At 25.0% G+C, this 26,283-nt stretch overlaps 1 protein-coding gene across 1 annotated transcript; it reads left to right on the forward strand.

Moving 5' to 3' along the window:
• Window positions 1-5,802: 5,802 nt before the first annotated feature.
• Window positions 5,803-15,265, forward strand: LOC132932148 (27 kDa hemolymph protein-like). Its single transcript, XM_060998385.1, has 6 exons — window positions 5,803-6,592; window positions 6,722-6,945; window positions 13,606-13,727; window positions 13,790-13,944; window positions 14,077-14,227; window positions 14,291-15,265. Exons 1-6 carry the CDS (start codon window positions 6,553-6,555, stop codon window positions 14,523-14,525), a joined length of 927 nt encoding a protein of 308 aa, XP_060854368.1. The 5' UTR covers window positions 5,803-6,552; the 3' UTR covers window positions 14,526-15,265.
• Window positions 15,266-26,283: the final 11,018 nt, after the last annotated feature.

The raw sequence follows: 26,283 nt of genomic DNA on the forward strand, positions 1-26,283 counted from the left end.
TTGTGCTATTTATATTTTATATACTTGAAATATTTAGGTTTTTTTTTATTTATGTATATTATGTTAATCAGTAAAAAGCTTGACCCAAATTAGTTGTCCTTATAAAGTTATAACTATTTAAAAACATTGAAAAAAAATATTCACAATTTTTTTTTTTAATAATTATTTGTAAGTACATTACATTTTGACAAGATCATCAGAATTACGAAAAATTGCAATCTATATTGTAGCTAAAAATAAAGCTTGAAAATGTAACGGTTCATAAACTATACACATATTATACGGCTTATAGTATATACACATACTTATACACTAAATTTGTAGATATTTTTATAGATATTTGAAGTTAGAATTTCGACGAAATTTAATATTTTAATATTTAAACGAAAGGAATATTTTGTTATTTTTTATCTCATTATGATTTATATATAACATATTTACTATGAGATATTAATCACAAAATTAATATATTTCTGAAAAATTTTTAAGACCTTTCCTTGCATAAATGCATTTTCTATAAAAAATTATTTATCTATAATTTACTGTATAATGTTTACACAAATTATTTAAATTTGATTTCATAACAATCCTTTTAAAAATCGTTAAGTATAGTCAAAAATTGATCAATACCTCTCGAGTAGTTAAATGTATTATAAATGTAATTGTAAATTAATTAAATAATTATCAACCAATGACCATTACCAAAATATTAGTACTCGCGTGAATATTTATGTGCATGTGAAGAAATTTTTTTATAAAAATAGTTACCTTACAATATGTAAATATAGCCGTATAGTATATATTATGAACGTATGAAATTTACCAGTTAACAAAATAATTTCTTTTTTTGAGGGTACCTATCTAGCTTTCTAGTAATTCTATCTATAAAATTAATATAATAAATTAATATTTCCTATATTAAAAACCTATATTATTATGAAGTAAGTTTAATAGTTACAATAGTGTCAACGCATGTTGAGCAAAATGTCTATAATGTAAAGCAAATGATATAAAACAATATCAAATGTTAAACGGGTTATGGAACATGATGGTATACAACAGTTTAGGAACATTGTAAAGTCGGAGGAACAAATTATACTGTTTAAGTACTGTGTTTGTAATATGTACACCATATCTATTTGCATGTAGTCGGTTGGACGCACAGCAGTGGCCACCATAATTCTATTATAATTATAATCATAATATATAGGTCGATTTACTTGACGGCACCCTGGCATGTACTGAACACTAAACAGTAATATTAATTTACCCTTGAAAATTTTGTTGTACTACTGTATATATACTATATATACATGCGGACATGATACATAATATGTATTTAGTCTAAAAAAATTAGGATATAAAATATACACGGAAATAATATATTTTTTTTTAAAACCTAACGTCTTATTTAATGTCCTCACTTCTTATTTAATGCCCTCACGACTTATATAATGCCTTATATGATATATATATAGATGCATAGAAAATATATGATCCAAAACGATAAAAATAAAAAAATCATTAACAAAATGTAAGCACACTTTGTACCTACTTGGATACCTTACGTAAAACAGGGGTCTGTTATATTACTATTATATTAATACGGTTTAAGTTTAAAAAAATAGCTTAAAGTTAATCTAAATATGTCAAAAATATCATTACTCATATTAAAATATTAAAATATACGTAAAAATGTCAAATCCCCGCAAATGTATTTCCAACAAAACAATTAAAATCGTTGTTATTATTGGTTTAATATCAAATGTCATCATAATTTAAACTTCATACGCTTTTAGAAGCTGTTTTTATGTATGTTTTTTTTTTTAAACAGCATGTTAAATTTTATATTTTCAAGTTTTCTAGTTTTATCACTTAAAAAAAAAAAAACTAAAAAAAAATTCTCAATATCTATAATTTGCTTAAAATTAGTCTACGTTAAAGATTTTATTGAATATTGAAAATAATAATTTAAATAATATTATAATTTTTCAAGTTTCAACGATCAAGCGGCTTAGGTATTGCTTTGAACTAGGTGTATTAAAATTAAAAAAACTTACTGTTTGATAAAAAATGATGATTTACACGTGAATAATATCCAAGTTCAATAAAATTTAAACTTCAATCACTCATAAAAATATTTTTGGTATTACATTTGGTTTTTTTTTTATAATTCTATTAAGTATATAACTTATGTGGAACTAACACAAGTATTTTCAAACCTTAGGTATGCATGTATGTATATTGAACTATAATAAGGTATAAAAAAAATTTTTATTATTTTTTTATTAACAATACATCAAACATTATACAACTGCATAAAAAATTCAAAAGATACTATAATATTATCTTAAATTTATCATTATTTTCGTTATTTTATTATTAATAATTAACACACTTCAAACTATTTTACAATACGCGTGTTTTCCGATTTAGGTGCATTGTTCAAATACGTACGTTCCGATGACATACTAGTCATAATAATAATATAGTTAAACGCGTCATCACTCATCAGTCATATTAGAAGAATTACCATGGTAGGTGTATCTTGCGATAAGGTTCGCATTTTTCGGAGATAGCAATACCTACATGGCTATATTTCATTGAGTTTATATTCCTTGATTATATTTAAAATAAATAAATGTATCTAGCCATCTAGGTACTTAAATAATTAAATTTATTACAAATAAAAAAAGTTTCATTAAATAAAAGGTTTTAGTGAATATATTAGCTAGTGTATATTTGTATGTTTTTTTTAAAGATTAAACTCTCTCAGAGGCTCAGGAGTTACTAAAATGAACCTTTAAGGAGTCGAAATACTTAGCATTCAGCACCCCCAAGTACTTTGCTATAATAACTGTGCCAATGCACAGTAGAATTATATTGGAATATATTAAGCATAAATGCATAATAATGAGTTATACCTGTTATCTAAAATTATTCAAGTAATATCATGTCTACGGTTGTCAGACGTTACTGCAATCGTGGGTCGTTGTTATAGGCATATTCGTTTGCTTTATTGAATTAGTAAAATTGTTTAAATGCAGTTAACCTTAATATACAATACCCTGTCTAACGGCTATCCTGACCTTGAGTTGGCTTCATATTCCATGGTCATAATAATATCAGGTACCTACCTATTTAGTATTTTTAGATAATAATATTATTCCACGCTGTGGTGACATACTGACATCTCAGACAAATTATATATATATTAAAATAAATAGTAAATACAAGTTATTACTACTCCCTACTCTTTTTCCGTAAACAATGTGATATATTTTCAATTTTGTAATATCAGTTCGACTGGTTCGTAATCTGCAGATCTTTGACATATTATAGTATTCGAAGACGATATTCCAAAGTATTTTGTTTCCTTTTACTTTTTAGATGTTAGTCCAGTGATCAGCAACCTTTTTGGACTCTTGGGCCACATTCATGAATTAAAAACAGTTCGCGGGCCGGACAAAAATAAAAAATTTTTATTCTTACATTATTTACTATAAAAAAAAAATACTGTCGAAGACTTTTTAAAATAATAAAATGATTAAAATAAATAAAAAAAATTTTTTTGTTCTAAAATTTAAAGCGGGCCGCATCTATACAATAGAGACGCGGACCACCGGTTGCCGACCTCTGTGTTAGTTCAATAGGTATCGTTTAATTCTATTTTTGCGATATTGACACTTATTTTCTATCGCATTTTATCAATTAGCTTACATATCGTAGGATGACTAGGATGCCAATACGTAAATCACCAGCATTACAATGCACTACATCTAAGCATGATGGATTCTTTAAATCTGTATATTATATTAATATATTTTATACATAATATATTTATAAATTAATTACAAAATGTCATTATAAATATATTTACCTCTTGTTGGTAGTTAATGTACCAGAACATTTTTTCGATGTCTTCTGATTTCCATCTGATGCTATTTGTTAGTTTAAAGTAGATTGTATATGCAAATCCATCATAAATTATTTTTTTATTCATTTTTTCTATTCATTTTCATTATATAATAAAGTATTACTTTTAACACTGCTATTGTTTATGGCACGCTTTACAACAGTATTATTATGCTATATCGTATTAGGTACTAAATATTAGATAAGTACTAATGTTACTAATGTTAGTCTAATGTTATTATTTGTTAGTTTTATATGGAAATATCCTTAATTGAGATTTGAGATATCATTGCAGACTGCAGTGTATAAGCATTAAGCATATGTCTATAGTTTAAAACATAGTTAGAGCTATTAAAACATATTATTTGAAAAAATAACTATTTAATAATAAAACATATTTGTTTAATAATTAACTAATTTTATTTTAATTTATTAATAATTAATATATATTTAAAAAAATTTTTCCAGACTTTTTTTCCTAATATCATTTGTTATAATACGTAGGTATTTATTACACTAATATAGTAATTTATACGCTATTATAGTATATTTTATATAAAAAAATATTATAAATACCCAAATCCTCTACATATACTAGCTGTACATTGTACATAACAAGATAATATTATTATATTAGGTGGATTACCCTTTACCCTCAACCCTGATACTTCAGTGTTCGATTTTTTTTTTTTATATAACCATTAACTGTAGGTACTATAATTTGTACCAACAATTTCAGAATTTGTACCTAAATATTTCCCACTGAAAAATCAATTTTTTGGCTAGGGCGCAAGGTAACGTTATCCCAGCATACCACCATATATATAACTAAATAATGCATTTTATAAATTTTTTTCTTTTTCATTAATTATACTATAATTTGTAGATAACATTACTTTGTACTAAACACTATTGCACATATTTTGCACAATTATATTATATTATATTTTGTGGTGGACTATGGTACAAATATAAATCACCGAGTGGTCGAATATTATTATCGCGAAGTAACGACACACATTAGCAACGTGGTAGTAATATTATAATGTATAATAACTCTATGCCCCATAGTGGCATAGTATATCAATATCAATTGTATGTAAATATTTAAATATTATGTAATTATTTGTTTCCAAGTTTGCATATATTATATAATTATATTACACGTAGATACTTTTATTAAACATATCATAATGGTTGTACTTAGAGGTGCTTATGAAATAAACAATTTTTTTTTTAATAGATAAAATACTTAGCTATACAAAAATATCATGCATTCATGCCCCTCCCCCCACGCATAACCAAATAATTACGCCACTGAATGCTTAGTACACTGCACGGATATAGATACTAGTGCAGGACGTCAGGACATTCACTGACTCACTATATAATAATCATAATTCATAATATATGCTCGTGACTCACAACTCATTTCCGAATCCTGGGTACCAATACTGATACGTCGTATTTGACTGTAAGTTCACTAAGTTCTCTACTAGATTGGTCACCGAATATCAATCAACCAACAAGGATCAACGATGAAAAACGAATTAGGATTTAGGAATTTATTAGGTATACCTATATTATTATTTCAACGTTGACAACATTTTATCATCAATCATCGACAATAATATTATATTAATATCACAATAATAATAATAATATTAATAATTATAGTTATAATATTATAATATAATATGTATAGGTATTTACCTACTATTTAAATATTTTAAATTTATTCACATATCATTTAGACCACTGATGCACTAATCAGACATTTCTCATCTTATCACTTATAGGAGTTATCAGTCGTTTTTTATTCTTTAATCATTATTGTTCAATATTGTTGTCATGATAAAGTGTAAGGTCTACTATACGGTCTACGAGTAAAGTCCTAACTCTATCAACAGCTTTATTATTGTGAATTATGATTGATATGATTGTTATTGAATGCTGATTTTATTTTCCTTACAACACAATTAGCAATAATTGAATAACGAGTAATATTAAGTAATAACAATAATAAATAAATAATAATTCCGGATTGCGTCCACGGTCTGCGAAACACACTTAACGTCTTGTATTAACGTTTTTCTCCTTTTCTCCTATTTAATAGCATTTATTATACCACACGGTCGGTGTCCGTGTGCTACCCCACTCCTCTAGAAACCTTTTTGACGCACATGAAACGGTTTATTATCGGCGGCCACGGCGGCGGTTTCCGGTTCACCTTGTGATTATTGTTGTAACAATAATAATGCAGTTTCGCCGTTTCGTGTACATACCTACCTACTAGTATATTAAATATATTTTTTCCCCGTAGCTTTCCATTCGACGGTGTCCTTTCCCTCTGCTATCCACCGTCGGTCGTGGCGGTCGCGGACAACGGCCAAACGCTCGTCACTTCGTAGTTCGTCAGTACCTACACAAACGTCTCGTCGTGTTCTCCGTCGCTCGTTACGTTCGCGTCCGCTTTCGCATTTCATCATCGTGAAATAGTTTCTTTTTTTTATTCTGTTCAATCCGCTTCTTCGTTGTATTATGCGAGTGTATCACAGTCACCGTCACCAATCTTTCGAGTGAACATAATTTTTTTTACTTTTTTTTTTTATTAAGTTGATCACAACTGAACAAAACATGAACAAATTCGTTTTGCCGGCGCTATTCGTCTGTTTGGGTGAGTGTTCCGAATTCGCGTCTTTGTGCCTTACTATCATGAACTTATCTGTATAATATTATAATAATGTGCCTACTCGCTTTCCAATATTCCCGTTGTAATATGCCCTGTACCGTTTGTGTTTTTCAGTTATTGGCAACAACGTTAACTGGGGTGTCAGTGGAATCGAAGGGGACACAGATTTAAATGATTTACAAGACACTGTGAAAAAGAAGTTTGGCTCACTTGCTCCTGGTTTACCCAGTTTGGATCAGTTTAATGAGTCCATACCGGCCTTAGACGAAGGTGAAAGAGTGTTGAAAGAAAAATGTTTAAAAAATAGCAAGTCCAACGACTCTTATGAAATGACTGTGGTAAGCCTTTAATATTGTTATTTTTTTACTTTTAATTCTTAAAATATCTACTGTTATTGGAAATATAGAAGTGAATGAGTTGGGTATGAGTTATATGCTTTGTACTAAAATATTTTGCTGTGTTAACTCTTACTGAAAATATTCATCGTTTATTATAAAACTATTAAAAATATGTTTTACTAGTTTTTTTTTATTAATTTTATGAAGATTGTAAATGCCACAAACTAGATTATCTTACTTGCATTAGGTTATAATTTAAAAGTTGATAACCCCTATAATCTATATAGGTACCTGAATTAATGATTTAATGCACCTTAATAAAAGATTCTTCATTTAATTTATAAACATTTTTAACATTTTTTAATTTAAATTTATTCTTATTTTTTTTTTTTTTAAATACAATAAAGTTAAATGTGTTTGGACCCCCTGTATAATGACCTTATAACCTATTGCATATATTATGTAATATATGTACCTATGTAAATTTTTAAAAAAGTAACCTAACTGCTTATTAAGTGTATAAATAAATAAAATACTAACATATTTACAATATGGGTACCTTCTAAAAAGTAAAATAAAATAGTTGGATTTGATAAGACTTAAAATTTAGGTAGTTACTTAATTTTTTAACTAAATATTTTTAAATATCTCATCAGTGGTCATTGAGTAAGTTACTGTCATGTATGAGTTTAAGTTTGTACTCTATCATTGCATTTTATAAACAATTCTGAACGAAAGTATGTTTGTTAACCTATAAACTATTTATTAAGTATATACTATAACACTTTATGATATGACTTATATTTATAATTTATATTAATATTAGATATAGTTATTTTTTTAATATTAATGATATAGCATGTTGAATTAATTTTGGCCAAAAGCATTGCATTTAAAAATATTAAAAATAAAATATAATAATATAGGTACCTACATAAAAATTTCAAGTCCTCACAGTTAATATTTTTGAATTCTAATGAAATAAGAAAAAATTGTATTTTCTATTTAAATATCTAATTTTGTCTTTTAAACTTGTTATGTCTATATAAAAAATGTTCTTCTATATATTTTTAATTTTTTTGAATTTCAGAACTTTTGACAAATCTTGTATTACATTTTTAAACTTTTTTATTGAATGAAAAATGTTTAATCCATAGTTATATAACAAGATATGATAACATTTGAAAATTTGCTATTGGAAACCATGCTCAAAGTTTAAAATCAAAGCATTTTTATTGTTCCAAGTGGTGATGACATACTAAGAAAAAACTCATTGTAAAATACTAAAAATCAATATAATATTAATTGCCTAGAATCTAAAATATGTTTATTAAAACAACTTCTACGTGTGTATAGCTATAAATTAAAATACATTTATTAGTAAATATTAAATAATTATTTATATATATGTATATATAGGTATACTAGATGTAGTTTATTTTATTTAAATTTTTAATATTAAGATAGCACCATATATTATGATACAAAATTCCTAGGTTTTGCTTTTTATGTACTAGTTGCTCAATTATTTCATTAAATAAAATCTAATAAATATGTAATCCATCAGAAGTTGAGCTATAAGTTTCATAATTTGTTGGTTAATATCTGATAGTCAATATTAATGTAGATAAGTACCTCTACAAAGATATACTATTTTATAAAATAATCAATAAATCTGTGTTGAATACTCAATTTTTATGAGAATCATTGCAATTTAATTTGCTTAATCCTCCGATAATTAATCAAAATTAATAAATTTATTTTATTCATATATTCATAAATTATTAATAATTATAATTAGTCTTGTTTAGCCTATTGTCTATTAAGTGCTCAACACATTTTTTTAAGATCAGATTTAATTAAAAATGAAATATTCAAGAAATAATAAATTAGGTATGAACCTATTTATATCTAAACATAGAAAAATTGTCAAAAATAAAAATTCAAATGAAGTTTAATTATAAAGTTAACATAGTAGGTATCCTAGGATGATAAGTCCTTAATGACTCATTAATTCTGAGATTATGTATAAACATATGATAGGTTACTGTAGATACTTTGTTATATTAGGCACCTTTTACTGACAAACACCTATATTATAATATTTTTATCATATATTTTGAATTAGATTTTTCAATGCATTTAATGTTACATAAAAATGTTTAATCTAAGTACCTATAGATTAATTAAAATAATATTACTTAATTGTTTCTATAGGCATATTTGTCATTATTTGGTTAGTTAGTACTCAGAATGCCCACAGAAATCAAAAAAAATAATGATTTACCACGATAATGCACTTATTTAAAATTATGGCTTGATATAATCTATATCCCATATTACTTAGAATTAAAAAATAAATTCTCAATGAACTTTATGTCAAGCTAATGTAAACAAAAAAATAATATATTTTAATAAATTATTGGTACCTACGTAGGTAGTGTTTAACAGAAAAACATTTATTTGTCTATCAGAATATAGTTTAACCGCACTTTGTACTTCACGGTTTGTGACCTACAGTGTAGATCCTATACCATTTAAACTAAAATTAAAGCAACATTACTTATTCTAAAAAATAATGATGAATACAATGTTCTATGTCATAAAAATTTAGATTATTTATTTAGAATTAATTTTAAAATATTTAAAAAAATTAATTTATAGCTTTTTTACTGTTGCTTCATATAAATCTTAAGTATTTAGTGATTTCAAGTCCAAAGTTAAAAATTTTGCTATCTAAGTATTAATCAGGTATAAATATGAATAAATGTTTTGTAAATGGATTATGAAATGTACCTGGATGTACTTATAATATATTCTACATTTAATTTTCCTTAACTAGTTCAACTATTTCCCATTCCTCCTTTAAATTATATTTATTGCTGTTGTTACTGTTTGTTATGTACTTTCTGAATACAGATATATAAAATAAACTTGTATACATTTATTTGTATTACTCTTAGTAATACCTATGATAGGTTGAACTAATTTTTACCAAGAATATTTCATACCTATATCATATATTATTGTATTTAAGTAACTTATAAGTCAATACCATGAGTAACATGAGTACTATAGAACTGTATAAGTATAAAAGATTGCGGTGTAAATAATTTAGAATTAGTCCAATATTTTAAAAATGTATCTGGGAATAGAAAAATATTTGATAATAATTAGTCAATAAATTGTTTTTAATAATAATTTTTAAATTACAACAATAACTAAAATCATTATTTTCACTTTTTTGTAAAATCAATACATTCATTACTTTGCTCATTGCTCAGAATCTAAAATGACAATGTTATATTTTGCATACATATTATAAAGATTGGTAATACATTCTATAATAACCTTGATGATTTTCAGCAATTTTTACTCAAATTATTATTTGTGGCCTTCATTTTAACAACATAAAAACATATAAATTGTCTGCTAGTGTAGACACTTAATATAGTTATCACTGATCATGCTGTTACCAAATTACCTATTACTGTAGGATTAGATTTTAGACACAATAGTCTGTGGTACTTGAGAATACTTTTATGCAATTCCATTCCTTATTGCTTCAAAACATATTTTGCGTTATATTTTATCATAGTTGTAAAGTACACAACTCAGCAGGTAATGTGTTTATTAATAGGTAGCTCTTTATTATATGTGATGTGTTTGTTTATATATCAACATTGGTCATTGAATAATAAATAAATTCTTTGATTTAACACACATAGTAAATTATAAACAGCAAGAACAAAAAATATTATTCTACACAATTTTTTTTTCTTAACTAATATTATTATGATCTACATATTTTTTTTATTGTGTAATATGCATATTTTGTTATTGTTTGTCTTTAGCAACACTTTCATCAGTGACGATTGATTTTTTTTTACTGTTGTAAGTTATGGCACCAATTACTTTTGAGTTTTGAGACTACAGAGAGCATTTTTAGTTTTATTAGCTAATAATATGTACAAACAGATTTTGGTATTTTAGAAGTCAGGAACGATATATATAGTCTGATGGCTTTATTTCCTTTGGTTTACAAATAAAGATCAAAATGGATAGGTTTTAGATATTATAAAGAGTAGATGATTTGGGTATTAGATTATGGAACAAGCATTTTTTATTATTTAGTGATATTCTTTTTCGTTTATAGTGGGGTCTAAGTAAAACGTGTATCGAATGTTATTCATAAATATTTACTTTTTTGTAGATTGAATATTTATATACTATTTAAGGTTTCATTGGAACATTTTCATTCCTTAATAAAAATGTAATTTACATTGATTAGGTTTCATTAACTTTGAAATACTTTTTTGTGTATCAATTGGCTAGGCAATATAAACGTGCCTGTAGGTTAATGATAACCTATAACTAAGTATTTAATAGCTTAAAGAAAAAAAAATAAGCATTTTTGGTAATGCATTATGTATAGATTTCAATTAAGTAATTTAATATACTTTATGATTATGGTTAAAACTAGCATGTATTATAATATATTGTTACATACATTATGTATATGATCTAGTTACTAAGTTCAAAGTATATTGTACCATAGATTAAATATAATTATTAAATCTTAAAATCTATGATTATACATTGGTCTGTTTATAACATTTTGTTTAATTGCATAATTATTATACACATATATTTTAATGAGATAGGTTAATTATATTTACACATCCTTAAGATTTCTGTATTTATGTAATTTTGTATTATGCAATTTAATAGAATGTTTGTCATAACTGTGCAACATTATAATTTACAATAATACAAATATAATATATTTTTAAAAATATTTTAGCACATCTCTTAGTTCTATTAAAATTACCTATAGCTTATAAATACAAATAACTAAATGATAAACACATGAAGGTTATACTGTTACAATATTAAGTTAAATAAACCATATTTATTTTGTGTTAAATTTGATTATAGACCTTCAATTCTCTTAATTGGACTGGATAAATTAAACATACAATTTTATAATACCATTATCAATGCCATATTATTATATTGGATGAACATTTCATGATTTATATTTTTTTTAATATTATAAATATATGTAATATACCATGTTTTATGTTAATTTTTCAAATACTATAATAACATTGAAAATGTAAATGTCAATAACATGGATAATAAAATACCAATTTAGTTTTGATTAAATATTGTTTAATATATATTTAATCAGTTGGTGTATGTACATGTTACTTATAAATTTTTTTTTTTTCTATAAAAAAAAAATAAAAACAACATTTTTAATAATAACAATTTATTGAAATTCTCATGAGTTTATGATATAAACTAAACATGCTTAACTTATTAAATATAGGAAACTATTGTTACTGTTACAACAATGTTTTAACAATATATATATATATATAATACATACTTACATAATAATTAGATATCTTCAAATTTTTCTATTAAATTCTTTTATATTCAAAGAAATATATATTGTTCAATTAATAAATGTTTATAATATTCTTAAACAAGTTTACTTCAAGATGATTAAAGTAGCATTGAATCACTCTGGATTCTATTATATTTTAACTAGAATTATAACTTATTTGTAGTCCAATTACAAAGTATAACATTTATTAAATTCAATTAAGCTTTGAATATATATATATATTTAACATCCTGGTTTAATTTAAAGTGCTATTCATTATTTTTGATTTTTTTTACATATTTTGGTAAATATAGATTAAATTATTAATACTACTACTAACTACTATAAATAATAAAATTGAGTTTTTATCAACTAAAAAATGAAATAATTTTTTTCTTATATAAATTTTACTGTTAATCTCTTTCTTTTTTTGATTTGTTTATCATCAAAGTCAGATTTTTCAGAAAATAAGGTTAGTTGTTAATTTTTAAAAAGATTTTTTTACCATCTATCAAATAAAGTTTACAGAATAAAAATCAAATGTATTATACTTATACTGATGTAATATGTGAATATTGATTAAATGTTTTGCTTATTATTTTGTATTTTTAATAGGTAATTTATACATTATATTTCCAAATACTTAAACACATTTTTCATATTAAGGTTATCAATAAATACATAAAATTACAAATACTATTTGTCTGACTTAAATTCCAACTTTGAACTTTTAAATTATTACTAATAATACCTCAAATAATACTTATAACAAAACTAAAATACCTACTAATAATTTATTGTATATAATATATTAATATATTAATATAAGTATATAAGATTTTATTTTTTTTTATAAATACTTATTCTTAAAATCATATAATTATAACTTTTTAAGTGAACAATAAACCTTTTTATAACTTTTATATTATTATTGGTTTATAGACATAGAAAATATTATTTATATTGGATAAAAAAAAATCACTATTGTATTTATATATAAATATATATGATTACAATATGATAAACAACAAATTGATATTTTATTGTTCCTTTTGTGGTTAATAAAATATTTCAGAAATCATTATGGTAGACAGTGGACAAAATAATAATAATAATTAAACATTCGCTGATTTAAATATTATAATTTTATTCTCTTTATTATTATAGTCATTGTTATTCATTTATTTTTCTATTATTATTTAATAGTTGTAACTTTTCATAATATTTACACATTAATATTTGAATAATTTAATTTTTGTTTTTAGGAGGCAAAGAAAGATTTTGAAGTTTGTGTAAAATCTTTAATTGATATTGCAGAAATAAAAAAAGAGATTAATGACGCCAAACCTAAAGGTGATCTTGATATGGTATTTAAGAAATACTGCAAGTGAGTGAAACATAATAGATTAAAAGATAATACAAGTTTATAAATTAATATTTATATTTTAGAAAGTCACCAGATTTTAAGGAGTGTGTTTTAAACTTTACATCTACTATTGATGCATGCTTGGACGAAGGTGAAAAAGATAGCAAAACAATTCTTCAGAATGTCACTGAATCTTTATTATCATTTGTGTGCCATGATGAGGGTGATCGTATAGCATGTAAGATATAGTTATTGATATATGTTTTTAAAAACTTGAATTTACTTTTTATATACTAAATTAATTATTTCTTAAATTCATAAATGAATAGTAGTAGTTATTTTAATTTAAATAATAATGTGTTTTATTTAGTATTTTATTCAGAAGGCGGTCCAGATTGTTTAATGGATAAAAAGGAAGCTATACAACACTGTCTAAATACATCATTTAGTAAGTATATGCCCAATGGCGAACCAAGCTTATCTAGCTTGCCAGCATTCAAATTTGAAGAAGATCAATGCAAGTATGTATCTTAATTAATATAATTTGTGATTAATTATTAACTAATGGTAATTTTATTTCATAGGAGTATGTCTGAGTTACAAGTGTGTGTAATTTCTGAATTAGAAAAATGTGGTGAACCAACACCTGCTAACATCATCGAATCATTGTTCGAGTATGTACGTCGAACAACACCATGCTCAAAATTTCAGAGTGCTCAAATGCGTAAAAAATCTTCAGGTGTTTCGTTACATGCAACGATCTCTATTACAGCATTATGTAGTTTAACAATCCTGTTAGGTCGAATTGGATTCTACTAGTATGTTGGTAGTACTTACAGAATAATATAACAATTTTAAGTAAGGCTTAGAATCAAAATCCTTAATACATATATATTGAGATCTATGTTGAACTAAACTAAATTTATTTATTATTTATAAATATTAGACAGTAATATTTTTATTTTTGAATATTTGATTAATGAAGAATTAAGATGAATTATTGAAGAATACTCGGGCCCCCCTTTTTTTACATATTTAATCTAAGAATAGTTAACGTGTACAAATCAATTTAAATAGTATACAAATTTTGTTTAGTCAATGTATTTTTTTCAAAACTTTAAATATAATTTAAAATTGTTCAAATTGTATTGTTACATACTATATTGTTTTTAGTTGTCAATCAATATTTTTTACATATTTAAATAGTATCAGAAAATATTAAATACATGTAATTATGCCAATATAAAATACTATATTTTTTTAATGAAAACAATGTTAAATTATTTTGTAACATTATTTAGTTTTCAAAACCATGGATTAGTTATTCTTAATTATTTAGGTGGTTGTAATGGCCTACTACTTTTATCTAAAACTGTTTGGTGTAATTAATGGTCAATAAGTTTTGGTGTATAGAATAAAAATATAACTTATTTTGTACACACTAACATAAGTGTGTATAAGAATTTTTTTTAATTGTAATTTATGTTTTTTTATGTTTACTATTTATTTTATATGTATAATCCAAAATAAAAAAATCATCTACTGTTTAGTATTACCGATATGATATACTGCTTTGTTACCAACCTAAGTATATAATATATTCAAAATATTCCTATTAAATACATTTTGAGTTAAATTAAGTTGTGAGATACAATCAATATTATTGTTATATGTATTTTATTACAAATTATTAATCTCAAATATATATTGTTATGACAATATAATATCGAGGTCTTTAGAGGATGTCTTACTGTTATGGTATTGTCTCTATTTTACAAACATGTAATAAACAAAAATTTTTATTCATAATAATCTATTTAACTGTTATGAGCATTTTAAAAATGTAAGTTTTTGAAAATTTTAAAGTTCTCATTACTTTTTTCATTATTGAAATAATAGAAAAAAGCATAGGCACTAGATAATATTCTTACTTATGAATTTGGTTATAAGTCAATTCACTGTTGAAAATAAATTATTTTTAAATAAAAGTTTTGTATGTTATATATTAGTAAAGCAAAGATAACTGATGCTGGTGCAACATTCTCTTGATATTTTAATCCCTTTGTTTGGCTAATTGAGCAATAAAAATAAATTACGTATCACTAAAGCCTGACAAAACTTTAATGTTAATAACATTGGTCCTAATAATAATGACGATGAATTCTAACAAGCATATCAACACAATGATTTGTTTGTACTTTAGTGAGGTTAAATTTCTTTTACTTTACTTTATAATTGCAAAAACAAACAAAATTTTAAGGTAATAAGGGTATTTTTACACTAAATTAATAGGTTTTTGACTAAATTGATTTATTTATTTTGTTTTAGTTCAAAAACAATAATAATTAATAACTACAAATATTTTAATTTTCACTAAGTGTTTATAGTGTTTATACTATAATTTTATATAGATAGGTACAGTATTGTCAGTATGTCCCTTTATCCCTTTACCTATTTCAGCTTGATAATACTTATATATATGACATATTCATATATCTATTTAAAGTTTATATTTCTTGATTTTATTTTAACTTCACGTTAATTATACCTAATACTTAAAAAATAGGTAAGTAATTAGTTTCGCTGTTCAGCTTACCTAACGATTAAACACATCTAATGTATGTAGTATTGTTGTTACTTATTTCTATATCAAGAAGGGCATCTCGTGAAACGTAACTCGCCTGAAACAACGTTAATATATGAGTGACAAGGCAATTATACAAGTAATAACATCAAATTATAAAGCCTCCATTCCGGTTGTCTTAGACTAGAGCATCGTCTAAAAAGTTCCAAAAAACAAAAAAAAATGCAAAATGCATCAACTTCCAAGCCCTAGTTATATCTATTTACTATAAATAAATTATAATAATACTTTGATTGTTAAATATTTGGTGTTATTTATTATTATCGTGTGTTGGCCACAAACATAATATAAAACAACATATATTATTGATTTTATTTTTTGAATTTCGTTCAAAAACATTTAAATAATAAACATCAGTTTTTATATTCATAAATAATATATGTTTTTATTTCACTTATATTTGTAATTTCTAAAAGTTTTCTGAAACTCTTTTTAACTTTCATTGTTTCTTTATTTTATTCAAAAAGAATGTTTTTTTTTGTTCTAAATATAAATCATTACATTGTTTTAACTCCATAGATATATTCATAAACAATTAATGCCATTCTAAATTGACAACGGTGCCTATTCTTCAGAAAACAGATCTGGAAAAGTTTTATGTACCAACCTTAATGTTACATAACAGTTAAACGTACATTATAGAAAAGTCGTGACATGGCTGGATTGGCTCGACGATATACCGAGTAAAACTCGGGCCGCGATAACTGTGAGCAGTCAATCATGAGATGTTGATCAAAAATTGGTCAAGAGTTAAAAGTTGAAGAAATGGAGACTTCATTTTGGACTTGCACAGATCATAGTAGGTACATATGGTTGCAGGTAATTGATATTAAGACTTGAGTGGACTGAGTTTATTCAAGCCGGCCCTAAGTTTTGGTCAGCACAGCTAAATTAGGTACTTAATTCAAGTAAAATAATTTGATGTATTTTGTAATTATATCATATCATATGTATAAGTACAGGTATATAGACTTATTAACTATTTTTAGTATTTATTGTAGTTGTAATTTAGTATATTAGTATATAATATTATATAATAAGTATTTTAATTTTTTTACACTTATTTTAGGTATACATTTACGAATAAATGATCATCTGCAGTGCTTGGGGTACCTAGATGATATAATTCAGTGACTAGAGAATTTCGGCGATTTAATAGATTTGAATAAAAATTATTCGTTTTGCACCATGCCCGTATTATTCGTACAGCGTAGGTACTTATAATATTATTCTTATTTTATTATTTTATTTAGTCGTTGTCCCCTTTGCGTAGCGGCACTCGCCATATTTAGGTAACCATCAAACACATTTAGGTACACATAGACTACCGCCGGCCGGCAACACACACACGTACATTCGTACGAATGACACCTGCGTCATTCGATATTTTATATGCAGTATTATAGTGTTGAAGTTCGTAAAAAAGCTCAAATAGTATTTTTATTTTTATTGAGTTAAATATATATCGTATTATTTGTATATGGTTTAAATTGTTGTGTATTTATAAAATATTCATATTTTACGTGTGGATTTATTGTATTTTTACAAGGTGTATCCAATTATTACTTACCATATTTGTAAAATAACTATTATAATATGTATATTATTTTGTATTTTTGTGTGTGTTTTAAAAAAAATATTATATAGCTATATAGCCATATATATGTAGGATCATGCATATCAGCTGTATACATAAATCTGGTGAGTAATATTTAGTTATTTAAGTTCTTGTACTATTATAATGACTAAAAATCTTGGAATATTATTATTATAATAGTTCAGCTCCATTTGTTTAATCTAATATTTACAATATAATATTGTTTCTTTATTACAGATAGTTATATTTATTAATAATTTATAGGTATATTAAGAATAGTTTTAGAATTAGAATTAGAAAAGTGTTGAATTTAAATAATAATAAAGATAGGTAATACTTATTTTATGTAACATAATTAAACGTAATTATTTAAAAAAAAAAAAATTTTTGTTCAATAAATTTTATTCCACGCACACAATAATTTGCGGTGTATGCATTTAAATTAGTTAACTATGATAATTTATGATATTTAAAATGGCTGTTATTATTTTATATAATTATATAATTTATAACTTCTATATTCTAGTTCCGTTAAATTGTAATTTCAGGGAGTAAAAACGGACAACCCGCAAAAAATTACCCTATTCCATGTTTGAACCCCATTTACACAGCACCTTACACATTCTACTCACAAATTTTACCCGGTTTTGAACGCAAAACCTATAAACAATTACATCCGGTTTTGAATGCAAAACACCAAAACCCGTAAATCCCACATTTTTTTACCCGGTTTTGAACGCAAAATCCATAACCTGTAAACGATTTGTCCCACTTTTATACCTTACATCCCTACCCTCTAAACAATTTTTACCCATTACAAACACAAAACTCACAAACAATTGCATCCGGTTTTGAACACAAAACCCGTAACCTATAACATTTTTACCCGGTTTTTAATATAAAATCCGATAAGTAGGTACCCAAATAAACTTTAACCCATTTTGACTCTCTGAATTATAATTAGATGTGACTAATATTCTCTCATCAGCACCTATAACCTCACTTATTTCTTTACAATCAAAGAAACGTATTTGAATTCAACACTAGTAAGCTGGAAATAGGCGAATGCCGTGCTACGACAAAACCAAGATTATACATTTTTATAAATTAACACCTGTAATGATTGAGAAAATGTTTATAAGTTAGTTGAGGACTATTATATTATATCTCTAAATCATTACTTGTTAAACAATAGTTTGGTAATATTACCTCTCTAATCCTTGTAGCGACTTGCTTGTTGAAATCGATGTTCGCGTTCAAGATGTAATATGAGGTGATCGATTTATTTCTTAAAATAATTAAGTACACATTTTTTCTTTGAACCACTATAATAATTTTATTTAACTTTTAATACACTTTTTAGTACACGAATTTTAATTAATTACAGACGTTTATAAAATTATAACTGAATTATTATTACGTATTTTTGCCTGAACGATCTGCGTAGTCTCTTACACTCGCCTTTGACCGTCCTTACAAACATTTTCCTATTGAACATGAAACTGGAATCCTTATATAATATAATATTGTCTGTGTGTGTGTATGTGTGTGTGTGTACACATGTTTTTGTAATATCATATCATTAATAGCTAACAATTATTATAATTATTTTATTGAATATTTAACATTTAAAAAAAGATATGATGCTTATGCGTACATCATTACATGGCGCCCAACGTTGGGCATTAAATGTATAATTCGATATTTATTTTGTTTATATTACCTCTATATTATGTATTACTTATATTAGTGTATAAGATGCTTAGATGCATAATATACGTGAGAATATGCAATTACTAATCTGATTAACTTTATCAATTATAATAGTCGTCGATCGACGTTCGCGCGTTTTCGCTTACGATGTGGATTAGGCCTACTGGGGATACCACAATAAAAAAAACGCGCCTCGTGTAATACCTCATAAAAAACACAGACACAATGTAATTGTATGTCGTTTAAAAATAAAGGTGGTGAGGAAAATTACACAACACTGTCATCTTTGTATGTTACATTGTTACATAAAGTATTTATTAAATAACATTTAAATAATAATTTATACAAAGAGATGAGATTTATTGGCATTTTAAAAGTATGACAATACTAATAATACTATAGTATTGAAAAATAATATATCTTAATTTGTTATATAAAACCTCCTAGTAGTTGTTATATTAGTCCATATTTTACTATCAACGACACAAACTAAAGCGGGTCCCATTTAATATTTTTAGAAATATTGTATGTATATAATATAATAATCGATGATTCAACATATATTTTATATATTTTTTTATTATGTATTTAGGTATACTTTTATTTTTATTCCATGTAAATTTGAAACTTCATATTTTACTCCTTTACTGGATCTCGTTAGTTACGTATTTGTGTCAACATAATCAATTAAAAATGTTTGCACGTAATTGTATACCTAGATTTTGATAAACATAGGGTTGAGCGTACAATACTTCATAAACCGTCTTCTATTAAAAATTATCGGTAATCTGAATGACCTCTGGTAGTTGATAGATGTGCTAGTGCTAACATTAAAAGCGTGGTTATCAATATTTTCATTTTAAAAATAAAATCATTAAGTTTAACTCATTAGTCATTTCTCATTACTACCGTACGCAACACATTAAACATTTACAGCATTGGTTTTCAATAGATCCTATAAATTAAATTTTTTTTGGTGACATGCAATATCTTACAGTTGACTGGATAGTATAATGAATAATGAGGTTCACATAGGTTAAACTTATAAGTAACAATATCATTTAAAAGTAATAATAAGAAATATATTAAATAATAAAATATAATAATAATATAATTATTAAATGATAATCTTATATATAAAATTCTCGTGTCACAATGTTAGTTACCATACTCCTCCGAAACGGTTTGACCGATTTTTATGAAATTTTATATGCATATTCAGTAGGTTTGAGAATAGGTTTCTATCTAAGTTTTTATGCTGAGCGATAATTGATTCCGGAGTTATGGCCTCTTAAGTGTTATCAGTTGAGGTACGCGGCAGCGGTATACTCGACAGGCGCGGTACGAGTTCATGATATTTATTTATTATTGTTGTTATTGTCAGATCTGTTATCGTGATGCATGCACGACAATAATTACATCAACAGTTGTATTTGACGTGGTGCACATGACCGGTGACGAGTGATGACGAAGTGCCTCCACCGAGTAGTTTTCCCGTTTATTTTTACATTTACGAGTTTTTTCCTTTATTTAACTCCGGTCGACTCTTCGTTATTATTCGTGTTCACGTCTCCACGTTGACGACGTTAAATGAAATAGAAGCGTGTCTATGGCATTCAAAGTTACATTTTACGACAAATGTTTTTTTGTTTTCCCTTATTAAAGCTCTAACTTCCACAGTTTTTTTTTTCACATCTCTAACAATATATTTAAGAAAAAATAATATTTATTGCTTTCGTAAAACAGTCTAATATTTAAATGTATATGTATATGTATGTGTATACAATCAAAGATTAAATACATTATCACTATAGATATTCAATTAATCCTATTTATGTGTGTTTTGCACATATTTCAATGCCAACAAAACGCAAAGAGGCTAATTTGAGCCGTACAAGTAGATCCAGTAGCATAAGAAATACAAGAGCCTCTTTCACTCATTTACCACATCCTTACACACTTCAGTAAGTTAGTAATATTTTTTCTACACTATAAATTTTCTAGAAATAATTTACATGGCAAAAATACCTTTGCCGGGTCCGCTAGTAGTATTATAAATCAAATGTTTTTGGTACAAATGAAATCAACCTATCATATTGCGAATACTTAGTAAAATAAATACTACCCTATAAATATACATCAATGTGTTATATATTCATAGAACAATACTATGTAATTAAAAGTTATATTAATTGAACAGAAATTACGATTAATATAATATAATTTTTAATGAAATGAATCTAATTATATTATTGTTTATGGATTAACACTTAAATTATAATGATGTTTTAGAAATAATATTGATGATAATATATGACCTATTATAAATGTGAGTTACATAATTAAATCGCTTTTGTATCTAGTTTAGGACACGTTGTAAAATCACATTTTTGCCATCCATCAATGATTAAATTTGTTACAGGAAATTTTTTACAACCACAGTTGCACAGAAAATCATCTGCATCCAGATTTTCTATAAATATTCCGCTGTAGAACTGTGCTACATAAGCTCCCTGAAAAAAAAAATAATACAATTTTTTAAATAATAATTTATAATAAAAATAACCAAACATTATATATATCCTATAGTTAAAACTATATGGACAACTCTGACATGGTGATACAATTTCAGAATAATATTTGTATAGGTTTCTTAGTTCCATTTTATTTATTAATTATATTATATTATTATAATATATTTACTTGATCATATGAAAGTTTTGAAGGGTTCCCACACAATCGAGATGAATCCTCTTGATCGTCACAATACTGTAATTAAAACGAAAATGTCATTTTCAGATAAATTCCACAAACGTGTATAATTTAAAAAGATAATGATATACAAAACACTATGATCTAAATACTATTTGTACGTCATAATTTGAAAACTTTTAAAGTATCTTATAAGTGGAATGAATTGGAACAAAAGTACCTCATAAAATATTTATTTACTTTATACTCATCTAAACTTTAAAAAACACATCATAATAACGAATCAACTATTCTTTCTTCACTCTAAAATCAAGGGAAAAAAATAAAAAAATTATGATTGTACATAAAATAATAAATTAATGTACATTTTGTAAGTAGCTTAGTTAGTTTATAATTTGGAAGATAAAGTAATAAAAATCCAAACATTTATTTCAAAATAATTGGAATACTAATAAATAAATAAATATATCTGAGAAAATCTGGGAATTTTACATAAATACAATTTAAATCCAGAATAAGAATTTAAAAAAAATTGATTACTTTTAGCTTTATGTAGATATTTTAATTATAGTTTTTTATTAATTTAATTTTTAATAATAAACATTAATTATAAAATGTATTAATTTATTTTCATAATTAACCCGGGAAAATATAATATCAGGTTTTTCATATAGTTAGTTTCTCTGTTGTTGAGTTGATTTCCGAAATTTACTTTATGTATTTGGTGATTGTCTGGCAATTAAAAGGTATGTGCGAGTTGATTCCCCTATACAATTTTGAAATCACATTTTAGTAGCACTAGGAAAAAATTTAAAACACATTGATTTTAAAAACTTCTTAAGTATTGTGTTCATCATTTTTCTGGTAAAATCTTCATTTTTTCGAAGTTTTTGAATTTTCCAATACATAGCATATTGTTTCTGCATTTCATCTTTTCCGATTGCACTCCTCACAGCTCATTTATAAATTGATAAATATTTAAATTTCCACTACAAAAACAACCGTTGATTGATAACTCTTTTAACTATTCGTTGTTCTGTTTGTAGTAGTGGAGATCTGAGCCCATGTACTTGGTGGAAAACTTGCTTTTGGGGAAATACGAATTTCATATTCAAAAATTGACGCTACGAAAAGTAAATATCTATATCTACCTTCCTGTCTAAATTATAGTTTGAGAACCATATAGAGTTACTCAGTTGTTTATCAATTCATACATACTTTTCAATAGACAAGGAATAAATTCAATGGTATCGGTACAGGTAATCATAGGTACCTAGGAATCAACTCATATGCAGCTGTTATTTCCATTTATTCAGAAAAAAATTAATGTAAAAAAAAAGTAGGTAAGTACAGTGGCGTCATTTCAGTTTTTGTTTGACTAGGGCAACTACTCACTGATTTGCCGACTCAAAATTTTTTCCATGCATAGGATAGTGCCATAGTAGGCGAGGGAAGGGATACATTTTCGGGTATATGAACATCACACACAGGATTTTGAAATTTTATATATAAACAATTTTGTCAAATATTTATTAGACTTAGAAAGTCAAATAGAATAATTTAATGTGTAAATAAATAATAAATAGGTAATAGGTATATCTTTTAATACTGATTTACAAGTAATTAGCAGTATTTACAGTCACATAATGTAAATACTAAACATCTTGATTAATAATATAATATACTCGTTAAAAAAATACAACAAAAATTAACAATAAATAAAATATCAATATTCAATATTATGATTTATGACAATGATTTTAGTAGTTAAAAATAAGACTTCTTATAATTTTTTAATGAGCTGACTTAAGGTTGATGTAAATGTTAGACTAGGGCAAATGGCCAAGTTGCTCCCTCCCAAATGACGCCACTGGGTAAGCGGGTACCACTATATTGAATATTAGGTGTCAAGTGGGTCACTGTTATAGGTCTTTTAAATTTGAATTTAATGATATATTAATTGTAAATGAAAAACAATAATTAGACGATTTTGATGAATTTGTCAAAATTTTAACTTTAAATGCATATAAAAAAAATGTGTGCCTATATACTTTTATATTTTTATACAGAAATCTATTTTGTGTGATATTGTATTAAATTTTCAAGCATTTTAAAATACCTTATGTCCAAAAATAAAAAAATATTTGAAATTTTGAAAATTTTATCGTAAATATAAAACGATAATATAAACATTTGGATAATATTTCAAGTATCTATGGAAAATCGAAGCATTTTATCGATAACTTATTGTATATATATATATATATATGTGTGTGTGTGTGTGTGTGTGTATATTCAAAAAAATACATCATGGTAAAATAAATACATTCATTAGTTCATTCAGAATCTAAAATGTATAATTTTATCTAAATTTATTAATTTTCCATATTTTGAGAAAGAAATGCAATATGTTGCATGAAGTATTTCTGTTCAATTATAATATTGTAAATGGTGAATAATTATATGAATATAGTATATGAAAATAATTATATTTTATACACGCAATAACATTTTCAACTTTTTATTCATTTAAATTAACTTATAACTAATTTTCAATAAATTACTATAATAGCTATACTTATATAGTGCTATCAAACCATCTTCGCCGACAAAAGTTTTTCTGTATTTTAAGAATTATCATTGAATTCAAATTTAACACAAATATTATAATGGCTTACTGCTCAATGACGAGGTTCATTTGACACCTACAATGTAGTCACTACAGTCTAGAGTAAAGCGGTTATCTGTCTCCCCTTTTTTAAACATGACCATATAATTATTTATTGAGATATAGGATATATCATACTTTTGAATACGTTGTGATGGTCAAATCTTCATTTACAACTAGATCTTTTGGCAATGTAACAGATACTTGTATCTTAGCAAACAATTTTGATTGATCCACAGCTGAATTAGATACAATACATTTAATAGTATCCTGAATAATTATTAGTGATTATTTTATTCTTTTCAAGTTTGCAAATATTACCTATATCTAAATATAAGTACGTACTATGGATAACATAGTTTCACTAGTTATTGGATTCACCCCGTTTTTTTTTGAATTTTCATCACAATCGTTTAAATATGTAAAATCAATGACAAAATGATCTATTACTTCATTTATCAATGTAAAATCAATACCTTAAAGAATGTTATTGTTGTAATTAGAATATTAAAAAAATAATTTACGAAACATAAAAATATCCAATAAAAGTTTTATATTACTTACGGGATATATTTGAAATCTGATCGGATGCACAAAAATCTAAACCAACTTTTAATCCATCTACTTCATTTTTGATCGAAGTTACAAAATCATTTAGTTTTTGAGACACATTTGGTATGTCACCCTAAAAAAAAAGATATTATAATATTTATAATTAATCAAAATAAATGATAATATATTCCTTTTTGTAGAAAAAAATTTATTTTAATTTTGCATAGATTTTATTCTTTTAATCATGAGTTTTAATGAGACGTTTAAGTATAATAACAAGTATTATATATAACGTCATTGTATATAAATCACGTACTTAAACTTGGTCCAACCTCAGATATAATTAAAAAAATTACGGGTGCAAATCAACACAAGTGTTAGTCGGTTGTTAATTGAATTTCGCACGTCATATTCCAAAAGAAGAAACATGTTTTTAATAATACCGATAATGATAAGTTGCAAAATTACTTTATTCTTTTCAATGTATTATATTATATTCTTAAAAATAGCCTATGGAAGAAATTATAAAGTTTTGATTGTTGTAATTTAACATGGTAAAAATTAACCACATTATATACAATTTATATTAAAACTTTTAAATACGTACAATTTTATGCGAAATTGATTATGTCTTATCTTACTTACATTTAATAAATCTGGAAACCATATAAAAAGACCATGAATGTTGTGT

The sequence above is a fragment of the Rhopalosiphum padi genome, chromosome 1, assembly GCF_020882245.1.
Source record: "Rhopalosiphum padi isolate XX-2018 chromosome 1, ASM2088224v1, whole genome shotgun sequence".
In the NCBI taxonomy this organism is placed as follows: domain Eukaryota; kingdom Metazoa; phylum Arthropoda; class Insecta; order Hemiptera; family Aphididae; genus Rhopalosiphum; species Rhopalosiphum padi.